The following is a 23,760-nucleotide window of genomic DNA, read 5'->3' as shown; positions in this document are numbered from 1 at the left end:
TTCTGCCCTAGGGGGAGAACTTGGAAGGGGGCCTTCTTGTAATCGGGACTCTGTGAAGTGCTGTGCGCTAGACATGGTACATAAGCATTATCCCATTTAATCCTCACATTCACCTGTCTCCATTTTACAGCTGAAGCTAGACTCAGAATAATAAGTAACTCTTTTGGGGCACTTAATTAATTAGTAATTAGCAGAGCCTGGCTTTGAATCCAGGTCGTTCTTCCTCCAGTATCCGAACTATTCTTATCTATTTCTGCTTCCCCTGGTGTTATCCATTGCTCTCAATAACTTGAGAAGTTAGGTATTGTGAGCCCAAGTTTACAAATGAGCAAGCTGAAGCTCAGAGAACTTCATGCCTGGCTAGTCCTGGTAGTGACAAGATTTGAATCTGGATCTGTGTGATCACAGAGTTGTCCTATTCCTTTCATAATTGGCATTATAGGCTGAGGAAGAGCAGAAAAATTATATTATAGTTTATAAAACTTATAAATCAAACAGATTCCTTATGTTATTTATAAATTTATGTTTGGGGTTTGAGAATTAAGATGAGGTTTCTTGAAAAATTAGGTGAGTTGAAAATGTGTATGGTGGAGTTGCATTGTTACTTTTTGTGTGTAGGTCTTTAAAGACTGAATTGTGTTTCATTTTTCCTCTGTAGAACTTTGCATAATTTCAGGCATATAGGCAGAGAATGTTCAGTATTGGCTGGATATTTGAATTTCTGAAGTAAAAAGAGATAGAGTAGAGGAAAGGTAGCTGCGAGGAGCTGAGGAGGGAACCAAGGGAGCCGCAAATAATTCAGCTTTCCTCTTCCTTTCTTTCTTATGGAAAAGTCTCTGTTGGTTTTTTTCCTCCTTTTCATCCTTAAGGTCTCAGCTTTAAAGTCATCTCCTCAGAAAAACTTTTCCTGACTACCTCTTTAAATTAGGCATCTTCCCCTTATGTTATTGTTCTCTATCACTGCAACCTGTTTATTTCTCTTATAATACTTATAATTCATGGAGTTTTACTTATTATTGTTACCTGTTTATTGTCTTTCTCCCTCATACATTGCCCATACATACAGTAGCCTTCATCATTGTACCCAGAGCATCTAGCATAGTTTCTGCCCCCTAGTAGGTGTTCAGATATTTGTAGAAGAAAACTACATGACCCATAAAAGCAAATATTGCATTCTTTCTCAGAGCAGTGGTTTTTGCATTTGAATAAAGGGAAAAAATTGTCAGGGATGCCCGATGTTTATGAAAATTATTTTATTGTAATATTGAATGTATATACACATAAAGCTATGTAGAAACTAAAGCATGTTACTTAAACAACTGTAAAGCCAAATAATTTTACAAATTAAATGTAATCAAAATTACTAAATCAATAAAATTCAAATTAACATTAATACAGAGTTTCTCAGACTTGGCATTACTGTCGCTTTGGACAGGATAATTCTTTGTTGTGGGGGGGCTATCCTGTGCTTCATGAGATGTTTAGTGGCATCCCTGGCCCCTACCCACTAGATGCCTTAGTAGCCCCCAAGTTGTGACAACCAAAAATGTCTCCAGACATTGCCAAGTGTCCTTGGAGAGCAAAATCACCTCCAATTGAGAACGGCTGATCTAATGTGACATATAATGTTTTGCTGAAACTAAATTGTCAACATTGACTTTGACAGTGAAATGACATAGCTATATATCTGGCTCTGTATTTTTCTATTCTATTTGGACTTAAGTAACTCTAATGCAAAGAATGCCTGTTAATATAAGTATGTTGTACAAAATTATATCAGTAATCTCGAGGTATTTTTGCTCTTTCAGAATAATTAGACATTGAACTTTTCTAAAACTCTGCCACCAAGCAATGCTCAAATGCCAATTTTAGTAGGAATATCACTAGATAACTGGGTAGAGCTGTCCTGTTAATAAAAGAGTACATACATGTTGAATATTTGCTATGTGCTTGACATATACACTTTACATGTATTAACTTATTTAATCCACACAATTATTATCCCCACTTTATAGGTGTGAAAACTGAGACACAGAGAGGGATAGTGACTTGCCTACGATTTCAAGTAAGAGGCAACACAGGGATTCAAACCCAGGCAGTCTGGCTCCAAAGCCCAGGTTCTTAAGCAGTGTGTCATGCTATCCATCAGATTATTAACCTGAAATGGGGTTAGCATTGTATCCTGATTGAATAGATTCCTAATCAAATTATTGTAGACTAGGAACAGAAAAATTCTTCTTTGCCAGTTTATTACTACATTTATTGTCTCCTAACGATGGTATCCACAAAATATGATACTCACAATGTGAATGAATATATAATATGCTAAGCTCCTTGGGGGCAGTAATTATATCTGATTTTGTTCACTATTCTGTCTCTGGTATGTTAGGATAGTGCCTGGGAGGTGTCAGGTGTTCAGTAAAAGTTGGTTGAATGAATAAATTCTCCCACTACTTTTTTCTACTTGAAATGCTGTAAAATCTTTATATAGCTATCACTGGGCCTTCATTTAAATTAAAAAATACAAATGCAAATATGGACACTAAATTTATATGATTGTTTATAAGGTGCTTTTACAGATTATTCATAGTGTGCTTACATTAATTTCAGATTTTTATTGAAATGAAAACAAAATTTTAAATTTCATAGAGAATTTGTAAGTCTCAAGAATATGTCTGAGAAATTCCTGGAATCTGCAGACCCCAGTTTGAGCAACACTGCTAAAGAGACTTTGTTGCAGCCATGTCATATCCTTACAGACCATCCCTGGATAACTGTATAAGAAATAGGTAACAGTGGCTGCCTCTGGGGAGGGATGCTTACTTTTAATATACACTGTTTTGAATTATTTATATATATATACATATACATATATATATATATTTACCATGTATTACATCTATATAAATAAGCACATAATTGTGGGGGGTATGGGGAACAAAACCTTTGTTTGGAAAACCTTTGTATTCCAGAACTTTCCATCCTTAACTGGGGCTTTTGAAACGGGAGAAGTTGAATAGCATGAAGCATCTGACGCTCCCTAAAGAATGGAGAGCAGCAAATAGCAGGCATCAGTGATTTTAGCCTTGGTCCTCTTCCTGTAGGTGTCACAGGACTTCCCATTTCTCCATCCCAGTGAAACCAACGTCCTGAATCGACTCTGCCGGCTCGGCACAGACTACATTCGCTTCACTGAGTTCATTGAACAGTACACAGGCCACGTGCAGCAACAGCAACAGGTTAGTTCCTTTCCTTACGGGAATGGACATGTCCAGGGCAGGAGTCATGTCCTTCTCTGGGTTCTTCAGATCCTTGAGTCCACTGTGGTTTCATGTCTGCATTAAGCTTTCAGTGAATCCATTGGCAATGCATGTGAAATAAGCAGTCTCATCAGTGGAAGTATGCTAATGCAGGCCAGACTGTATCTCAAACAAGGGGAAAATATACCTGGAGAACAATTTAAGCAGATTGGTGTAAGAGAAAATATGCTTGGCTTGAGTATTAGGAGACCTGAATTAAATCAGTTTGAGCTGGACTGGAGTTCCAGTTCCAGAGATGAAAATGTAAAGCATTGTTCCTTCAGATTCTTTTGTCACTCTGCTTCTAGCTATCTGTGTCACACTAAGGCAAGTAGCTTCATCTTTCTTACTTGTAAATAAAAACAATTAAACCAGGGAACATGGTTAGCACATAGTAAGCACTTAATAAATGTTACCTATTACTATGAATTAATTAGTATAGTTATTATAGTGTCAAAGTCAAAGGTTTGTTTCCCACTGTGCTGCTTACTGGCCAAATACCACAAGGCAGGTGACTTCATGTCTCTAAGGTTCAGTTTCTTCATCTATAAAATGGGGTTGATAATAGTACCTATCATATAGGGCTATGAGAATTAAACACTTTCATGTAAAGTGCTTAACACAGTACCTGGTAAACAGTAAACACTCAAAATTTTTTAAAGAGAAATTTTAAATTTCTCTTTTATTTTTAATAGTCTATAATCTGTCAGTGATAGGTAAAATATTACCACATTGTGTAATTCTGATTCAAAGATGCAGATTATTTCCCAGTTGAATGATTCTAGATGAGGAGAAAGGAGGGGAACTTCTAGAAAGGAAAAGAATATTTTTCTGAAACACTGCAGTCAATGCCCTCTAACCCTTTTTATTTAAACCATTTCTCAGGCCTTGGTGTTAATCTATGGGGCAAGGGAGTGGGAGAATAATGCCTTGAGTTTTCACCTTGGGACTGGGATTCTGGTCCTCTCAAACTGATTTTATTGCACAGAAAATACTTAAGCTAAACATGAGTTTAAAATCTAACCAAACGCAACAACAAAAAGACAAGCATCCAGTTAAAAAAATGGACAAATAACTTGACTAGACATTTCTCCAAACAAGGTAAATAAATAAATGGCCAATAAGCACATGACTAGATGTTTAGCATTAGCCATTTAGGGAAATGCAAAGCACAATAAAGTGAAGCACACTAAAATGAGGAATGCCTGTACAAGGTGCCAGTAAGCACTTGAAAAGATGCTGAACAGCTTTAGCTATTAGGGAAATACAAATCAAAACCACAATGAGATACTACTTCACACCCACTAGGGTGGCTATTATTTAAAAAAGGAAAATAACGAGTGTTGACAAAGATGCAGAGAAACAGGAACCGTTGCATATAGTTGGTGGGAATGTAAAAAACAGTTTGGTAGTTCCTCAGAAAGTTAAAGATAGAATTATCACATGATCCAGCAATCCCACTTCTAGGTATGTACCCCAAAGAACTGAAAATAGGGTTTTCAGTGGAAAAACAACCCAAGTGTCAACAAGTGGATAAATAAAATATGGTATATACATACAATGGAATATTATGGGCTGTAGAAAGGAATGAAGTTCTGATACATGCTACAACATGGGTAAGCCTTGAAAACATTTCAGTTTTAAAAAGCCAGACACAAAAGGACAAATGTATGATTCCACTTAGATGAAACATCCAGAATAAGAAAATTCATAGAGACAGAAAGTAGATTAGAGGTTACCAGAGATTGAGGGAAGGAGTTTCTATTTAATGAGTAAAGAGTTTCTGTTTTGGGTGTTAAAAATGTCTTGGTAATGGGTGGTGGTCATAGTAGCACAAAATTGTGAATGTAGTTGACGCCACTGAATTGTACCCTTAAAAATGGTTAAAATGGCAAATTTTATGTTATATTGTGTTAACACAATAAAAATAAATTTTAAAAATCTAATCAATGCCAGTTTGCTATAAAGTCATATTAACGAGGGCAATTTAATTGTCAAAGCCGGAATGAGTATGTATATTAATATAGATTAAAAGGTCTGTAATTGTTTTCTATGTACCTCTTGAAAGGACAAAACCTGACCTTTATTTGTGTGACTGTGGATTTTGTTTTATATAATATGTTGAATTCCTGCTTTCCCAGATTCTAAAAATAACAGTAATCTCTTTTTTTGGAAAAGTCAAAAACATACCTATTTTCCCTTCCATTTTATGATACATGAAGACACTTAGTGTTCTGGGGTGACACAAGATCCAAACAAAATTGGCAGTCCAGTCTGTCTGTTTCATCCTGTGTCCAAGCTGTTCTTACAGCTGTGAGCGTTTATCTGCAGGAAGTACAGTATCCTCTGGCTACACTGTGCCTTGTAACCCTGAGCCCAAGCTTCCTACCGCATTCCACTAGTGTATCTACACTAGAGCCTGATCACCCAAATCAGTACATAGCCACAGATAGAGCAGAGCCTCTATAGTTATCTGTTAACTATAATTCCCCATATAAAATTACATAAGAAACTCCTACACAAAAATTGCAGATTTCCTGAAAAACAAGCTGTTTTTGTAAATAACCTCTTTATGGGAATCTCACATTCCCTCACGTTGGCTTTCAGATCCATATTCTTGATGAATTGCGCTGCCGGACAGCAGAAGGGACATTAGAAGGAGGACTGAGGTCATTTTTTTCAGCAGATATTCACTAAATACTCTCTGTTCAAGGAATTGCTATGAGCTAAGACTCAAAGATGAGTAAAATGTGGTCCCTGCCACTAAACTCTTGGATTAGTGCAGAGGACATATAAACAAAAGTGCACCAAGTAGAGATGCTATGAAAGTGAAAAAGGGAGGGTTAGGAAGGGCTTTGCCAAGAAGGAGATTGTTGAGCTGGGTCCTGCAGAAAGAGTAGATGTTTGCCACCAAGATGAGGTAGGCAGTTATAAGCAGATCACATGTCCAACCACACAGGGATGGGAGATAGGAGCAAGGCACATTTAGTGAACTGTGGGTTCTATGCTGTGAAAGTGAGGACAGAAAGTTGGAAGCAAGGAAAGATAGGTAGGGGCCTGAATGCAGACATCATTGTTTGTCACTCAGAGGAATTTGGAGCTGTGAGAAGCCACCAAAGGGTGTTGAGCTAGAAGTAATAGGGTAGAACTGAGTTGTAGAAAAATCTCTCCACTTAGAGTATAGAGTACTACTGACTAATTATTTGTAACATCTGGGCCTGCTTGGAATATTAAAATATTGTCATATTTTAAAAGATCAGAGCTCAAAATCTTTATCTTCAGTCAGTTTTCCTCTCACTGAAACCCTGCTTTGATATGGAATTATTTAAGCAAAATCAATACCATTAATAAAGAATAATGCCTTTCTTAGTTTTCAGGGCCTAACTGAGAAGCTGACTTCTCTTTGTTTGATTTCAGGATCACCATCCATCTCAGCAGGGCCAAAGTGGGTTACATGGAATCTACCTGAGGGCCTTCTGCACAGGGCTGGATTCAGTTTTGCAGCCTTATCGCCAAGCATTGCTTGATTTGGAACAAGAGGTAAGAAAGAGGAGTTGGAAGAAACAGCACTCTGGGACAACAGATTAGGGACATCTTGAATCTGAAATGCCCTTTGATAACTATTCTCCATGTCAGGTAGTTAAGAATGAGCTATTTCCTGCATGGCTGGAGGGTACAGTTTTCTCTCGGTGATTGCCCAAGCCATGATCAAAGTAGCTTACAAATCTTGGCAAAGGTTCCTGAGTGAGTTTTTAAGAGCCCCTGGCTTTGGTTTTATCAGCTGAAAATCAGAAGTAATAATCTTCTAGTTTTCAGAGTTAAATATTTTCAGGATATTTTGTATGGAGTCCTAATAATGGTGTTTTTTATTGCAGTTCCTGGCTGATCCCCATCTCTCCATATCACATGTCAATTACTCCTTAGATCAGGTATGCTGCTCATATAACAGGATACCTTGGAATCTGTTGCTACTGTTAGAATGATCTAATTTATGATATTGTTTTCAAGAATTTTTTTCCTTCTGAATTCAGAGCCCAACATTTTATGTTTGACTAGATTAGCACTGTTTGAAGAGATCCAAATTTAGTTAAAACTTCATGTCTGAGGTTAATGCTATCTATACTGACATCAATATTAACAGTTATGCCATTCTTGGAAATAGATGCCACTGTTATCTGCGGTCCTCTTCCTATCTGCAGCCAACCCCCACATCAACCAAAATTGCCTTAGGACCCTGGATCATTTTCTTGGCTCTCCTGTGGGATTGCTGTCTTGACCTTGAGTTGGACTATTTAGAATCAAAAGCATTTTCTGAGTTAATCTTTTTTTTTCCTTGCCCAAGATTGCATAGTCTCCTATTATTATTTTTTATCATTTTTTTTTCTTTACTTTGCAGTTCCAGCTCCTATTTCCCTCTGTGATGGTTGTAGTAGAGCAAATCAAAAGTCAAAAGGTGAGAATTTTTCCTTTTTCCTTTTGCTCTGATAAGCACCAAGGAAATATTAATAAATTTTACCTTCTGTTTTTGTTTTTGAAGATCCTTAGTTTTTATTTATTTATTAATTCATTCAACAATATCCGCTTGGGTATTATACCAAGTTTCAGGAACCCAAAGTTAAATAGCGTGTAATTCCCTGCCCTTAAGCACCTCCTGGTCCACGGGGGTGGGGGAAATGTTGATAAATGTACCCGAAAATGCTGGTGGGGTAAGAAAAAAATGCTGTGGGTACTTGGAGGTGAGAATAATTTGCATAAGAGTTTGGGTATGGATCTTGAGGAGAAGCAGCAAGTTAATCCTTAAAAGAAAGGAGGTTATAGGTTCATGGGTTAGAGTGCTGGGAGTTCTCTGACAATTATGAGATAAATGGGCAAAACCCAGATGTTCATTTATTAGTTAAATTTGCCTATTCTTGTCACATGTTTTTATCATATGCATAAAAGTCAGGTCTCCAATGTCAGGAGAATGTCTTTATTTTTCTGGACAGGGTTAGAAACTGAGGAATGCTTTAAAACTTCACATCAGAAGAAGAATCTGCTCTCTAATTGAATTGTTCTAAAACCCCATTCTCAACAAAATGGACAAATGGATTAAACATGTTTAGCTCAAGTCTCCATGTTCATAAGCTCTTATATTTGTGAGTTAGCTTATAAGGGGCATTCATCTTGAGGAATATAACTAGTTAACCTGTTAATTTGCCAGGTTGCTGCTTCATGCTTTTCTGTGTAAGGACAGAAACTTGAGTGCTCTGCTACATTCATGCTGTGCCAGGAGAGCCAGAAGGAGAGGTGCTCTTTGGCTCTTCAAAGCTGATTGTTTTCATCAAATAACAACATCCAGCTTTTATTGAGCACTTACTCTGTACCAGGCACTGTGCTAAGTGCTTTATATACATTGTCACATTCAGTCTTCTAAGGGGTCAAGTAGGTTAAGGAATGTGCCCAGGGACACACAGGCATAGTACATGGTAGAGCAGGGATATAAACCCAGGCCTATCTAGTCCGAAAACTGTGCTCTTAACCATATACTAAATAATCTCCCCAAATGGGAGGGGAGCTTCTAGGTAGGTAGAGTTCATGGAGACAGCATAAGGATTTCCTGCCTAGCTGCACATCTCAGTTGACTTTCAGCTCCCATTGGTTACAGGAAGGAGGGTGGAAAACAAATAGAGAGATTGCTGATGGGCAAATCTTCCCTCCTGTCAGGATGGTGGTGGAGAAGCTAGTGTTCTATGGCTCTATAGAGTTAAAAAGTGAGGTGATCAAGAGCATGGACTGGGGTTAAGAATAGGGATTGACTGCAGACAAGTATAGCAGATCTTTTCGGAGTAGTGGAAATGTTCTAAAACTGGATTATGATGATGGTTACACAATGCAGTAAATTTACTAAAAACTGTCAGAAGTACACTTAAAATGGATGAATTTTATGTAATTTATACCTCAAGAAAGTAGTTTTAAAAAAAAGAAATAAAGATCCTGAAGCACAAGAAAGAGGCAGCAGATTTTTAGAAAATTATATACCTTAGAAGTAGTCTGAATTGTGCCTTACTCTGCAATAAAGAGCTTTCCTTGGCTCTTTGCTTGGAGGTGCAACTTGAAATGACTCTGGTTTCTCTAGTGCAGTGGTTCTCAAACTTTCTGTGCTTCAGGAGTTTCTGATTCTATAGCTCTAGAGTGGGGTCTGAGAATTTGCATTTCTAACAAGTTCCCAGGTTATGGTGATACTGTTTGGGGGTCCATACTTCAAGAACTGCACATGTGCCTTAGGGAAAAGTTTATCCCCATTCGTTTCTGGATTTTGCTCTCGGTTGAATATAGAGTGATCTTGTGCTGCATAAACTGACAAAATGGAATATAGTTTGACATGGCTGCATTTTTACACAGATTCATGGTTGTCAAATCCTGGAAACAGTCTACAAATACAGCTGTGGGGGGTTGCCTCCTGTTCGAAGTGCACTAGAAAAGTAAGTCATGGCTTAATTGGGAATTAGGGGTGGGTTGATAAGTGACTTGACCTCTCACATGTTTTATTTTCAGTTCATCTCAGATTTCTCTCTGGAGAAAGTTAAGACTAGGATAGAAAAAGCTTAAGAGCAGAGGAGCCCTTGTTATCCTTTAGATACCTCAGGAATTGCAAAAACATGATTACAAGGTGTTGAGTATCAAAGCCAGGATCTAGTTGCCTAGATGACCTTGAGGAAATCCTTTTTAACTTTTGGATCCTAAAACCTTGGCAGATTTCCATTACCTGGGCCAGCTATTGCTCAGCAATGTTGAAATATGTAATTGTGCAGCTGATATTTTCACATCAAGGTCCCTAGAAATGTTTATACATTATGCATAATGCCACTCGTAGGGATTTTATCTTAACAAAATTATTCAAAAGAAGAAAACAACTATACTTACAAACATATTCACTGTAATGTTGTCTACTGCATCAAGGGATTAGAAAATGACCAGCAATAGAAGAAAAGCTAAATAAAGATAATATTCTCTTGCTTGACTATAAAGCCATTAAAATTATACTTATAAACATGTAAAAATATTTTATATAATACTGACTGAAAAAATTCAAAGTTACATTTGTCTTATGATTACAACTAAATAAAAATATATGTGGAGTGTGAGCAAAGACTAAAAAAGTAAAATATTTATAGTCAAGTGAAAATTATGGTATTATGAATTTCCTTTAAAATTCTTTATTTTCTTAAATTCTTAAGAAATATATTTCAAAGATAAATATATAACAAGAAAAATAGTTTTTTGTCTAATTGAATAATTGCCTGTTTGATTTTTCCATTTTCCTCTTTCTCATTTTTTAAAATTTTGTTTTTTTTTAATTGAGGTGAAATTCACATAACATAAAAGTAACCATTTTAAAGTGGTCAATTCAGTGACATTTGCTAAATTCACAGTGTTGTACAACCATCACCTCTATTTAGTTCTAAAACATTTTCATCACCTCAAAGGAAACCGTGTATCAGTCAAGTAGTTGCTCCCATCCCTACTTGCCCAAGATTTGGAAACCACCAATCTGCTTTCTGTCTCTGGATTTAACTATTCTGGATATTTCATATGAATGCCTTTTATATCTGTCTTTTTTTACTCAGCATAATGTTTTTGAGGTCCATCTACATTGTAGCATGGTAGTACTTCCTTTTTTTTTTTTTTAATGCAATTTTATGGAGATACAGTCACACACCATACAATCTCATTCCTTTTTATGGCTGAATAATTTTTCATTGTGTGGAAATACCACAATTTGTTTATCCATTCTTCCACTGATAGACATCTGGGCTATTTCTGCCTTTCAGCTATAGTGAATATGCTGTTATGAACATGCATGTACATGTATTTATTTGAGTATTTGTTTTTCATTCTTTGGGTATATACCTAGGAGTGGAATTGCTGAATCCTTTGGTAATTCTTTAACTTTCTGAGGAACAGCCCAGCTGTTTTCCTCCTCCTTGTTGTTAAAAAAGAAGGTATAGCATTAATTGCAAAATTGGAATAGACCATCTCTGAGGCCCCTTACAACTCCTAACAATCTTTTCTTTTACCCTTGCACAAGTTAACTTTCAGAAGAGCTGAGAACTTGCAGGAACATAGTTTAGGATAAAAGGGTGGAGGAGGTGCTTAATTCTCTACTTTTTTCCTAACAAAAGAAATGCATTTTGATTGTAGAAAATACAGAAAGCAAAGAGAAGAAAATAGAAATCACTTCTAATCTCAACCCTTCGAAATACCAATGTTAACTTTTGATGTATATTCTCTACAGTGTCTCTATTTATATATAAATATTTATCCATAGACTGTAAACCCTATATAGATAATATGATATATGGATATAAGATTGTTATATATTTGCAGGGACCAAATTTTATAGATCACCTATTCAGATGTACATAAATGGAAGTGGCTTCCCATTAGATTGTTTTCTTTCCTTTGAGAAATTCCATTTAGTTGGCATACTATAAATAGCAGGTTCAAGCTCTTGTAGTTTCTTTTTCTCAGCAACTTTTTATTTTGAAAAATTTCAAACTTGCAAAAAAAATTTGAAAGAATAGTAAACACCTGTATATACTTTACTTTATTTCACCAGTTAACATTTTCCCAAATTTGATTTAGCAGTCTTTTTCTTTCTTTCTCTCTCTCTCTATGTATGTGTGAAAAATATACACATACATGCACACCAGTTTTTCTTTTGGAAGAATCATTTAAAAGTAGTTGCAGTGAATATTTTATATTTCCTTAGAAAAAGAACATTCTCATATATAGCCCCAATATCTTAATTACACCCAAGAAAGTTAATATTAATTCAATAATATAATGTTCAAATTTACATATTCAGATTTTCTCAGCTGTCTCCAGAAAGTCCCTATAGCTGTTTTTTCTTTTCTTCCCCTCACAACCCAGGATCCAATCATTGTTCAAATGCGGCATTTGGTTGTCATGTCTTTTATTTAGAATGGTCTCCCTTGCCTTTTTTTTTGTCTTTGATGACACCCAACATTTTTAGAGAGTGCTGGCCAGATGTCTTGAGAATGTTTCCCAATCTGGATTTATCTGACTGTTTCAGGTTAAACTTTTTTGGCAAGAACAATACATAAGTGATATTGTTTACTTCCTATTGCATTGTATCAGAAAGCATAGAACGTCAGTTTGTCCTGTTAATGGTGTTGTGAAGTCTGATCATTTGGTTTATATGGTTTCCACTAGATCTCTCCATTGTAGCGGTACTTTTTCCCCTTTGTAATTAATATGCTTCTTTGAGACCATGTGAATCTCCTTCCCCAATAACCTTTTACTCAGTTGTAGTGTCTGCATTTTATTGGATAATACATTTTCAGATATGCCTCCCTTTCACATACTGAATCTACTCTCTCAATATGATTCCAACAAGAATAAAAGAAAACAAATTTAATACTTGTGTTAGACAGATACTCCTCCAAGTCCACTTAATTTTAACAGGAATCATTAGTTTTGAACTTACTTTAACAAAAGGAGGAAATAAAGAATGCTTCTCCTGAAAGACTATTAGAATATTAACTGAACACTTCATATTTCAGGATATAGACTACAAGTGTGGAAATTTAATCACTTATTCTATCCACCAACACTTAAATTAAAATAGCAAAATTATTTTTAGCTTAATTGGTCATTTCCCTTATGATGCATCAAACTCTCAGGCCTCTGTTTATTCTGTAGCAGTTTAAAGCATGACCTCTGTGGTGGTTGTAGGGTTTAGTGTTCTCGAAGTGGCCTTCTGAAGCTCTTGCTTTCCTCTCCACTCAGAATCTTGGCTGTGTGTCACGGGGTCATGTACAAGCAGCTCTCGGCCTGGATGCTACATGGGCTCCTCTTGGACCAGCACGAAGAGTTCTTTATCAAACAGGGTCCATCTTCTGGTAATGTTTCTGCCCAGCCAGAAGAGGATGAGGAGGATCTGGGCATTGGGGGACTGACAGGAAAACAATTAAGAGAACTCCAGGACTTGGTGAGAGCCCAGCACACTCCTACCAGGAGTCAGAAAAGCCTGTACCCAAATGATCTTTTGGTGATCCCTCCCCAGCTCCTCATAGTCTGGGCATCTTTCATTAATTTTTTGGATGTAAACACTTGGCTTTATTTTAACTAATGTGAGACTACAAAATAGAAAATACATTTGTATGATTCCTTTTGTTCCCCTTTTCCCATACATGCATTTAGGAAGTGATAATAAGCCCTATCTCTCCAAGCTGTAGCTACTCTATGGCTTTTAAATGCCATTAGGAGTTTTGAATGGACACCTCGAAGTCCTATATTGTCCACATTCATTCATTCACTCATTCTTTCATTTGTTTATCCTATTACAACTTTTACTGAATGCCTGTTAGGTGCCAGGCACTATTTTAGGTGCCAGACAGATAAAATGTAGTAGTTCCTGTCCTTAAGGAGCTTATAGTTTAGTGAAGGACATGGTCATCAGGGACTGTTAGTAATTCATTTGAAATGGTCAAGTGAAGGCTGAAGTATAAACTAAGTGGTGAAAGGGGCTCGGGGGAAATGGAAAGAGATGAAATTGAGTTAAGCAGAGGCAATATCATGTGGGCCCTTGTAAACAATTGGAAGGAATTTGGACTTGCACCTGAAAAGAGGTGGGAGCCAGTGAAGAATTTTAGGCAAGAGAGTAACATGATCAGATCTGCATAATAGAAAGGTCACTCTGGATGCTGTGTGATGGGGAATCATTAAAAAGAAAATCAAGACTAGAGGCTGGTAGACCAGTTAGGAGACTGTTGGGAATACTTAGGTGAAAAATAATAAGCCAGACCAAGAGTGGTAAAAGTGAATATGGAGAACAGTAAAGAGGTTTGAGAGATACTTAGGAGGGAAAATCAGCAGGTCTTAGTGATTGGTTGCCTGTATATCAGAAGGGAAGAATCAAGGATAATACCCAAGTTTCTGCCTTCAGCAGCTAGGTGTGGGGGTAGTGACAGGGAATGTTTATTGCTCGTATTGTGGGAAAGAAAATAGGTCCAGTTTTGGACATTTTGAGTTTGAGGTACTTGTGGGCCATGTCCAGTGGGCTGAGCTTGGAGCTCAAGAGAGCAATCTAGCTTAAAGATTCCAATTTAGGAGTTTTCAGCATACAGCTCAGAAGTTTTTAATCTGGGATTCCTGGGTGGCTCAGAGGTTCTCTGAGGTTCTGTGAAATTTGAATGTCTATATGTTCGTCTGGAAAGTTTATCGCTTTTATAATTGCAAAGAGATCTGTGACCTAAAAGATTTAGAATATCTGTTATGATCAGTTAACCCACAGAAGATAATGTACACATCTAGGGAGTGGAGAAGAGCAAGAGGAAGAGGGTCTGGGCTAGTGAGTGCTCTGAGGAACACCAGCACTAGTGGAAGCCCAAGTCAGAACATGAACAGCAGAGTTCGAAGTCCAGATTATAGAGCCAGGAGTTCAGGAGTGAAGCTAGACAAGGATCAAGTCAAAAGCTGGTTAGGCAATGGACAGCTAGAATGATTAGGTAGTAGGTGTTTGGGGCATCGTGGACTAAATCAGTGGTGTTCAAACTTTAGTATGCATCAGAATCACCTGGAGGGCTTTTAAAACAGGGATTGCTGGGCCTCATCCCCAGATTTTCTGATTCTGTAGATCTGGGAAGGGGGCCAAGAATTTGCATTTCTAATTCGTCCAGGTGACACTGATGCTGCTGGAGCAGAACCACACTTTGAGAACCTCTGAGCTAAATGAATCAGTCTAATGTAAAGGACTGGGCAGAGCAGACATGCATATAGGAGAATAAAATAATAGACCCTTGGACCTGGAAAGAAATAAAGACCAACTCTTTCACTGTATAAGCAAGGAAATTGAGTTCCAAATAGATGGGTTCTTGCACAGGGTTTTACACAGCTAGTAAAGGTAAAGTGAGGACTAAAATTTCAATGTTAAAAAAGCCACTGTTCTTTCCACTGTACCACCCTGCTGTCTGAAAATGAAACACATCTCTCCAATACTGGTGATTTAAGGATAGTGAAACCTCAGATTTAAAGTTCCTGCTTCTAGAAAGTATAATTCTTGGACTGGGAGAGTTACTGGATGTTTTCATGTTTTCCTTTTACTTCCTACTTCATCTCAGATATGGATTATTTCCTTGATTAGCGCCTGATTGAGGAAGAGAATATGCTGGCACCATCTCTAAAGCAGTTTTCTCTGCGTGTGGAGATTTTGCCATCCTACATTCCAGTGAGGGTTGCTGAAAAAATCCTGTTTGTTGGAGAATCTGTCCAGATGTTTGAGAATCAAAATGTGAACTTGACTAGAAAAGGTAGGAATCTCGTCTAACGTATTACATCTCAAAGGCTCTTGCTACTTAATACAGTGTGGCCCAAATTGTGCCTGTTCAGAATGAGTGGCTAGTAATATTTACATACTGAGATTGAAGCACAATCTTGGCCTGCTTTCCTGAGAAGCAGGTGAAGGAGCTGCACCCTGGGGATTAGCCCTCTCCAGGAAACCTTGTCTGTGTTGGGTGTTCTCTGTCTTTCCTTGACAGTGCCTTCCCCTTTTTTCAGGATCCATCTTAAAAAACCAGGAGGACACTTTTGCTGCAGAGCTGCATCGTCTCAAGCAGCAGCCACTCTTCAGCCTGGTAGATTTTGAGCAGGTGGTGGATCGCATCCGTAGCACTGTGGCTGAGGTTTGTCTTGCATCTTAATATTTTTTAAGCAAGAAGATGGACTAGTTCCCCAGAAATTGAGTACTTTTGTTTCTTTCTGATGTGGTTAGAGCTTAGCTTGGAGGTATTGTTTAAGATAGTTGAGGGAAAAGAAGTCAAAAATAAAAGCATTCTTTGTTTATAATAACAGAGGCAGAACTGCCTTGGCCTTTTCACATTAGGCAGGTGTAACTTTAGTTAGTTAGCTAGTTACCTTAGTTAAATGAAGGGAAGTCTTGGTTTCATTTTAGACTTTCAACATTTTGTGTTTATCTAAATGGTGGCAATAACTCCAAGGGAGGAACCAACTGATTCTGACAAAATTTAGTACTTATATTTTAGTATGTCTTCATAACTTATACTTTCATTCATGTATGTGATATCATATGAGGAAAGCAGGACAGTATTATTTTTCCAATCTTATAGATGGAAAAAAAATACTCAGCTAACTTGTCTGGTGTTGCACCAGTAAGTGATAATGGTGAGATCAGAACCAGGTCTTCTAACTCCTAATCCAGTGTTCTTAAGTTTGATTGTGCTTCATCCACCAAATTAAATCATAACACCAAATTTTTCAGTTGGGCATATGTTCTAGGTATGGCTTATAATAGAATTTGACTTATTGGTACAGAAGTCACTAAATATCTGCTAACATGAAATGAGGTCTATAGTTAGTCAAACCAGTAGCTTAGTGGTTTTCAACTTAGACTATGCAAAGAATCCTTTGGGGGAATTTTAAAACATGCACTTGTACCAAATCCTTACTTACCAGAGCTTCTGATTTGTAGGTCTGGAGAGGGCAGATACTTGTACTTCAACCAAGCAACCAATAAACCTTGCAAGTTTTTGAAGTATGGACAGGGCAAAAAAAGCATTGTACTCAGGTCACTGTCTAGAACTGCTAAGAAGCACAGTAATTTTTCACAAATATTGTTTACTTTTCTAGTCACTGTCAGAAAAACTCCTGAGCTTTAGAGATAGAGCTGTGATGTAGTTGCAGAATAGTAGATGTTAAAATGACTTTGAGGTATCATTTGATTAGATTCTTTGCAGGCAAGTAAATATCTAAACTATTGAGAATACACATTTTTGTCCTTTTAAAATTTTGAGACACTGCCTCACTTCTCTCTGTAGTCCAATGAGGGTCTTTTTTAAAGGGGCTGGTATCTTCAGTTCCTTTGATCTTTATGCCATTGAATCTACTTCTGCCCTTTTATGAGTTTTGTTATTATTCTTTGGGAAATATAATTCATGGAGGAAAGTAAAATTTTACTGAATGAATTATACAAGATTTCAATTTTTTTTCTCTGAAATTTTATAAGGCATATATTGCTAGAAATTCTGTTTCCAGCTTGTAAAAAGATAAAGGAGTTGAAGTGTCTTGGGGTGGTAGCTGATACTTTTTCTGAAGTATTATATTTTTGTAATGATGATAAGAAGTTATAGTAATGAAAAAAAAAAAAATACAGTATACCCAGAAGGAAAAAGTTGGGGGAGGGAATGGGGTCCTTGGAAATACATATACTCATCCCTTCTTGGATCTCTATCTCCTTTCTTATTTTTTAAAAAAGTATGCTTACTGTATGAATCTATTTATATGAAATTCAAAAACAGGCAAAACTAATCTGGTGTTAATCATCAGGATATTTGCCCTTGAGTCATGAAAAGGGCATGAGTGGGGCTTTTAGGGTACTACTAATGTTCATTTTGTTCAGTTTCTTGACCTGGGTGCTGCTTATACAGGTGTGTTCAATTTATGAAAACTCTCCAAGCTGTAAACTTCTGATTTGTGCACTTTTCTGCATGTTTTTAATACTTCAGCAAAAAGGTTTTAAAAATTAATACCTAGATACTTTAATAGCTTTTATTATTTTAATATAGATTTTAGTTGGTCTTGCTTGTGTAGTGAAACGGTGGTATGAGTTTTGCCAGTTAATCTTTTTGATCTGGCAATTTGCGGAACTCTTATTTAAATTCTAATTGTCTCTTGATCGTATTGGTTTTCTAGGTAGATGATATCATCTGCAAATGAGAGTTACAACTTTCCCTCCACTTTTTTAAACATTTTTTTTTTCTTATAGTTGACTAGCAACTCTAATACTGATGGGATGGCCTATCATAGATGACCCAGATTGAAGCTCGGGGGCCAAGCAGGCCATTGTACTCCTTCATCTACCAGTCATTGGATGCGGGCTGCCCTTAGGGAGGGTGCGGAACCCTGGGTGAGAAGCTCCCTTTGGCCAAGGGCAGCTGTGGAGTCTCAGCAGCAGGCCATACTCCCAGTGGCTGGGGTAATGTGTACCTCAGTCTTAAAAGGGAGCTCTGGGAAGTTCCTTATAATGTCCACTCGGTCTGTTCTAAAACATATGCTTCAGATGGTATATGTTGGCTGGTCTGTTGTTCTTTATTCCTTATGTGCCTAATTATTCTGGCCTGTGTGTGTGTGTGTTCCCCTGCAGTTATCAGCTGCTTTGTCTAGTAACGCTGTTGGAGAAGGATGAAAGGCCAGTTCCTAATCTGTGTCAGTTCTAGTGAGTTAGAGAGGAGAACTACTGTTGATCATTTCAATGGGAAACTCCTATAGTCAGAATTTCGCCTTTGATGCTGATAATGGAAATGCAGTTGATTTTTTTGTATATTAATCATCAACCTTGCTGTATTCTCTTATTAGTTCTAATAATCTATGTGCCAGTTCTCTTGGACTCGCTATGCAGACAATGATATCATCTGTTAATAATGACAGTTTTGTTTCTTCCTTTCCAGTTATATTTTTTTATTTTATTTTTTGTCTTACTGTACTGGGAGAGTCTTTAGTACAATGTTGAATGACTGTAACGGTATTTCTTGTAACATTTCACCATTAAATAAGATGTGTGCTCTGCGTTTTTGGAAGATACCTTTTATCAAATTAAGAAGTTTCCTTCTATTTCTTATTTTCTTTCTTTCCTTCCTTCCCTCCCTCTCTCCCTCCTTCCCTGCCTTCCTTTCTTTTAGTCACATATAGATGTTAAATTTTACCAAATGCTTTTTCTGCAACTGTTAAGATGATCACATGGCTTTTCTCCTTTGCTAATGTGGTAAATGACATTCATATTTTTAGATTGGATGTTATTTTTATTAGATAAAATTCACATAAATAACACATTCAAAATTTTTACCATTTTTAAAGTGTAAATGGTTTTTAGTATATTCACAGTGTTGTGTGACCATCACCACTATCTAATCCCAAAATATATCCATCTTTTTCTTTTTCCTTTTTTTTTTTTTTTTTTTTTTTTGACTGTTATACTATCCTTTCCTTCCTAAAATTACCCCAACTAGATCATGGTGTAAATTCTTTTTTCAGTATATTGCTGGATTTGTACAGAACCATTCTTTGTAGGGGTTTTCATTGTAATGAAATTTTGTCCCTGTTTTGTTGGTTCTTTTCATAGCATCTCTGGAAACTGATGGTAGAAGAGTCTGATTTACTGGGTCAGCTGAAGGTAATAGCTTAGCTTTTTTTTATGCAATTTTATCAAGATATACTCACACACCATATAATCTATCCAAAATATAGAATCAGTAGCTCACAGTATCATCATATAGTTGTGCATTCATCACCACAGTCAATTTTGGAATATTTTCATTGCTCCAAAATAAAGAAAAAAAATTAAAATAAAGAACACCCAATTCATCCCATACCCTTTATCCCCCCTTATTATTTATATCTTTTTTGTCAATATCTGTTACTCATCTGCCCATACACTGGGTAAAGGGAGTGTCAGTCATTATCATATGGTTATACAATAAAAGCTATATAGTTATACAGTTATCATCAGGAATCAAATCTACTGCATTACTGTTCAACAGATACAGGTATTTCCTTCTAGCTATACTAATACACTAGAAACTAAAAAGGAATGTCTATATAATGCATAAGAGTAACCTTCAGATTGACCTCTTGACTCTATTTGAGATCTCTCAGCCACTGAAACTTTATTTTGTTTCATTTCTTTTCCCCCTTTTGGTCAGGACAGCATTCACAATCCCACCATGCCAGGGCCAGGCTCATCCCTGGGAGTCCTATACCTTGTTGCCAAGGAGACTTACTTCCCTGGGATTCATGTCCCACATGATGGGTTGGGGGGGTGGGTAGTGAGCTTATTTGCAGAGTTGGCTGAGAGAAAGAGGCCACATCTGAGCAACAAAAGGGGTCCTCTGAGGGTGACTCTTGGGTATAATTATAAGTAGGTTTAGCTTCTTTGCAGGAATAATTTTCCTAAGGGCAAGCCCCAAAATCAAGGGCTTGACTTATTAAATTGGGATTCCTTCATGTTTGTGGGTATATCAGGAATTCCCCAGGTGAGGAAGTTTAATATTTCCACATTTTCCCCAGTCCCTCGAGGGGACTTTGCAGATACTTTTTTATTTTCTGCCCAAAATACTGTGGAGTTTGTCATTTCCCCTTTCCTTTACTTCCCCATTTCCACATGTTGAACTAACCATTGTTAATGTTATGATGTATATTCCTCCAGGTCTTTCCTTAGCATATATAAAGAGATATTGTATATGGTAATATATAAAAATAGGACCATATTTTATATATTTACTTTAAAATATACCATGTCCCCCTACGTGGGACATGACTCCAAGGGGTGTAAATCTCCCTGGCAATGTGGGACATGATTCCCAGGGATGAGCCTGGACCCAACATCATGGGATTGAGAAAACCTTCTTGACCAAAAGGGGGAAGCAAAATGAAACAAAATAAAGTTTCAGTGGCTGGGAGATTTCAAATGGAGTCAAGAGGTCACTCTGGAGGGCATTCTTATACGCTCATATAGATATCCCTTTTTAGTTTTTAATGTATTGGAATAGCTAGAAGGAAATACCTGAAACTGTCAAACTGTAACCCAGTAGCCTTGATTCCTGAAGATGACTGCATAACTATGTAGCTTACATGGTTTAACTATGTGATTATAAAACCTTGTGGCCCACACTCCATTTATCCAGTGTACGGACAGATGAGTAGAAAAATGTGGACAAAAACTCAATGAAAAACAGGGTGGGATGGGGGAGCATTCTTTTTTACTTTTGGGCATTCTTTTTCACTTTTATTTTTATTCTTTCTGGAGTAAGGAAAATGTTCAAAAATTGTTTAGGGTGATGAATGTACAACTATATGATGGTACTGTGAACAGTTGACTGTACACCGTGGATGACTGTACAGCATTTGAATATATCTCAATAAAACTGAATTTAAAAAAAAATACTGTGGAGTGCACTGGGGTATTACATTAACTTGTACAGAGTAACAAGATCTGATACTCCATTCTAGGTTCTATGCAACCATGTTGTTTAAATAAACTGGCCATACAGGTTATATTAGAAAGTGTTTAGCTATTCTTTTAACTTTTAAAATAATGCTGATAGGAAATGTCTGTCATTCTCTAACCTTTCCTGAGACTACTGGTTACCTATATCCAGACTTCCAGAGTGACTTCTTATGTCCTTATCCAAGTGAGCACACCATACCTAATGCTACAATCTACTATAATACAAAGATTTGGGTGTATATTTTCTTCTGGTATGATATAATTGTGTTGCCATAGGGTAAACGATACCAAACACACACCAGTCATCTTGCCATGAGGAACACTTCTAAGTATGCCTCTTTAAAATGCCAAAAGCCTATATCCTTTGTAGGTTGGGTTCAAACTGAGATTGGGAATTCTATTCTATGTGAAATTCCCTTATGAAAGTGAGGCGCTTCTGGTCCTCCTGGATTACTGAATTGTGCATTTGAAATTCTTTCCTTAGATAATTAAAGACTTTTATCTCCTGGGACGTGGAGAACTGTTTCAGGCCTTCATTGACACAGCTCAACACATGTTAAAAACGCCACCCACTGCGGTAACTGAGCATGGTAATTACCCTCTTGCCCTGAGAATTACTAGCTTAATGAAGATGCAGGGTCTTTCCTGGCTGTTGCCAAATCATTTAATCCTGTTCCACAAAAGAGCAGCCTGGTGAGTCATAAAACAGTGTTTCCAAAGATGGAAGGCCCTTTTGGCTAGCCCTTCCTGCTGAAGTCATTAAGAGCAGCATCTTGACCTGTGACTCTTCCTGGAAGAGTCAGGGAAGGCCTTTAAACCAGATATTTGATCTCATTGGATTATAGCCATATATAACTTATGGGGCATATTAGGACTTATTGCTACTTGTTGTATTGGAAGTCTTTAAGTTGTGAATGTCAGAAACCTAACTGGAATTATCCTAGGTAAAAAGGGTAGTTATTTGCTAATATATCTAAGGGTGGGGTAAGGGTGTAACTGGGCCTGAGAACTGAAACTAGGGATTTAGATTCTATTAGAATTCTCTATCTCTTTTCTCCATCTTTACCAAATCTTGTCTGGGCCTTAGTTGTACCCTCTGATGGCCTTCCAGTTCCATTTGGAAACATGATCACCAAAAGTTCCCAGAAACATGCCTCAGTGTCCTCTCTACTGGAGGAACTAAACTTGGTTTCTCCGATGGCAAGTTAAAATGTGCCAGAGAAGGGCTTTGATTGGCCTATCCCTGTATCAAATCGCTATGACCAAAGAAGTCAGATACTAGGATATGCCTGGCTGGGCAAAGTGTCCACCCTTTGACCAATCATTTACCAATGAAATGACCATTCCCATTCAGATCACATGAGTAGAGTTGGTTAAGAATCATAGCCAAAACAAGAAAATTGGGCAGGGGGTGGGTGGGGATCAGCAGCAGGGCAACTGTATTCCTAGCCCATTAAAACAATAGATGTCTACTGTACTTAGGTAGGACTTTTTTTGTTTGCAGCCCAACTCATAAGCACTTAAGAAAAGGGGGGTGGGGGCGGTTATGGAGTCACATAACTGAGAAGCCCAGAGATTTGATGGCTGTAGGCAAAGTTTCATCTAGTGACTCACATGTTACTTTCAGAACTTGGTCTCTTTCACCTTTGCCTTTCTTCTCAGGCAGGTGTTCTCCAGATGGCCTCTAGCAGCACCAAGTTTACATCCTACTAAGTCCCTATATGTCTAGAAAAAAAGAGCTTCACTCTTTAAGAACTGAATATAGAGGTTCAGTGGCTGGATTGTTTTTTCTTGGGTGATATTCACATCCCAAAACAAAATATTGTAACAAAATAGAGTATTACATTCCATTTGATCACACCTGGTCACTCATCTACCCCTAGAATCAGCCCCACTGGAATTATATAGATTGTGCTAGGCAGGGGCAAGTCTCCAAGGAAAATCAGAGTGCTGTTACCAATAAGAGGAGGAGGAGTAATGAATGCTAAGCAGACAGAAGCAACAGATCTACACTCTGCCCCACTGTTAAGTGTTAGGGAGGTTGGGGGAGAAGCAGAAAACTGGAGGAGTCTTGGGTTTGTTGTGTAGCCAGGCATCCTTGTCACTCCATTGTTCTTTCTTGCAGATGTGAATGTGGCCTTTCAACAGTCAGCACACAAGGTACTGCTAGATGATGACAACCTTCTCCCTCTTTTGCACTTGACAATTGAGTATCATGGAAAGGAGCATAAAGGTTTGCCATTCTTTCCTGCCACCTTTCTGCTCCCATTGGTCATCATCCATTTTTCCATTTCTGTTTCCAACCACCGCCACAGAAGCCATATTATTTTCTATCTTAGAAATCACCTGTTCAAATACCCTAATTTTATACAGGAGAGGAGAGAGACCCAGGGAGGTTAAGTGAGATACCCAGGCCTCTTTTTTGCTGTCGTGCTGCTG

General features: G+C 37.5%; 1 protein-coding gene across 5 annotated transcripts in view; it reads left to right on the top strand.

Moving 5' to 3' along the window:
- TUBGCP4 (tubulin gamma complex associated protein 4) overlaps window positions 1-23,760 on the top strand; it is a 32,171-nt gene that overhangs the window by 1,442 nt on the left and 6,969 nt on the right. For all 5 annotated transcript variants that reach the window (XM_037834156.1, XM_037834155.1, XM_037834154.1 and 2 more), the window contains exons 2-12: window positions 3,105-3,239; window positions 6,717-6,839; window positions 7,175-7,228; window positions 7,696-7,752; window positions 9,681-9,760; window positions 13,092-13,293; window positions 15,448-15,613; window positions 15,861-15,985; window positions 19,438-19,488; window positions 21,806-21,911; window positions 23,447-23,554. In XM_037834156.1, the coding sequence (XP_037690084.1) occupies window positions 3,105-3,239; window positions 6,717-6,839; window positions 7,175-7,228; window positions 7,696-7,752; window positions 9,681-9,760; window positions 13,092-13,293; window positions 15,448-15,613; window positions 15,861-15,985; window positions 19,438-19,488; window positions 21,806-21,911; window positions 23,447-23,554 (1,207 nt within the window). The remainder of the gene's footprint in view (window positions 1-3,104; window positions 3,240-6,716; window positions 6,840-7,174; window positions 7,229-7,695; window positions 7,753-9,680; window positions 9,761-13,091; window positions 13,294-15,447; window positions 15,614-15,860; window positions 15,986-19,437; window positions 19,489-21,805; window positions 21,912-23,446; window positions 23,555-23,760) is intronic.

This window comes from Choloepus didactylus, chromosome 4 (genome assembly GCF_015220235.1).
Source record: "Choloepus didactylus isolate mChoDid1 chromosome 4, mChoDid1.pri, whole genome shotgun sequence".
Lineage (NCBI taxonomy): Eukaryota > Metazoa > Chordata > Mammalia > Pilosa > Megalonychidae > Choloepus > Choloepus didactylus.
The sequence above is the reverse complement of the archived record's forward strand: the minus strand, read 5'-3'. Positions and strand labels throughout refer to the sequence as shown.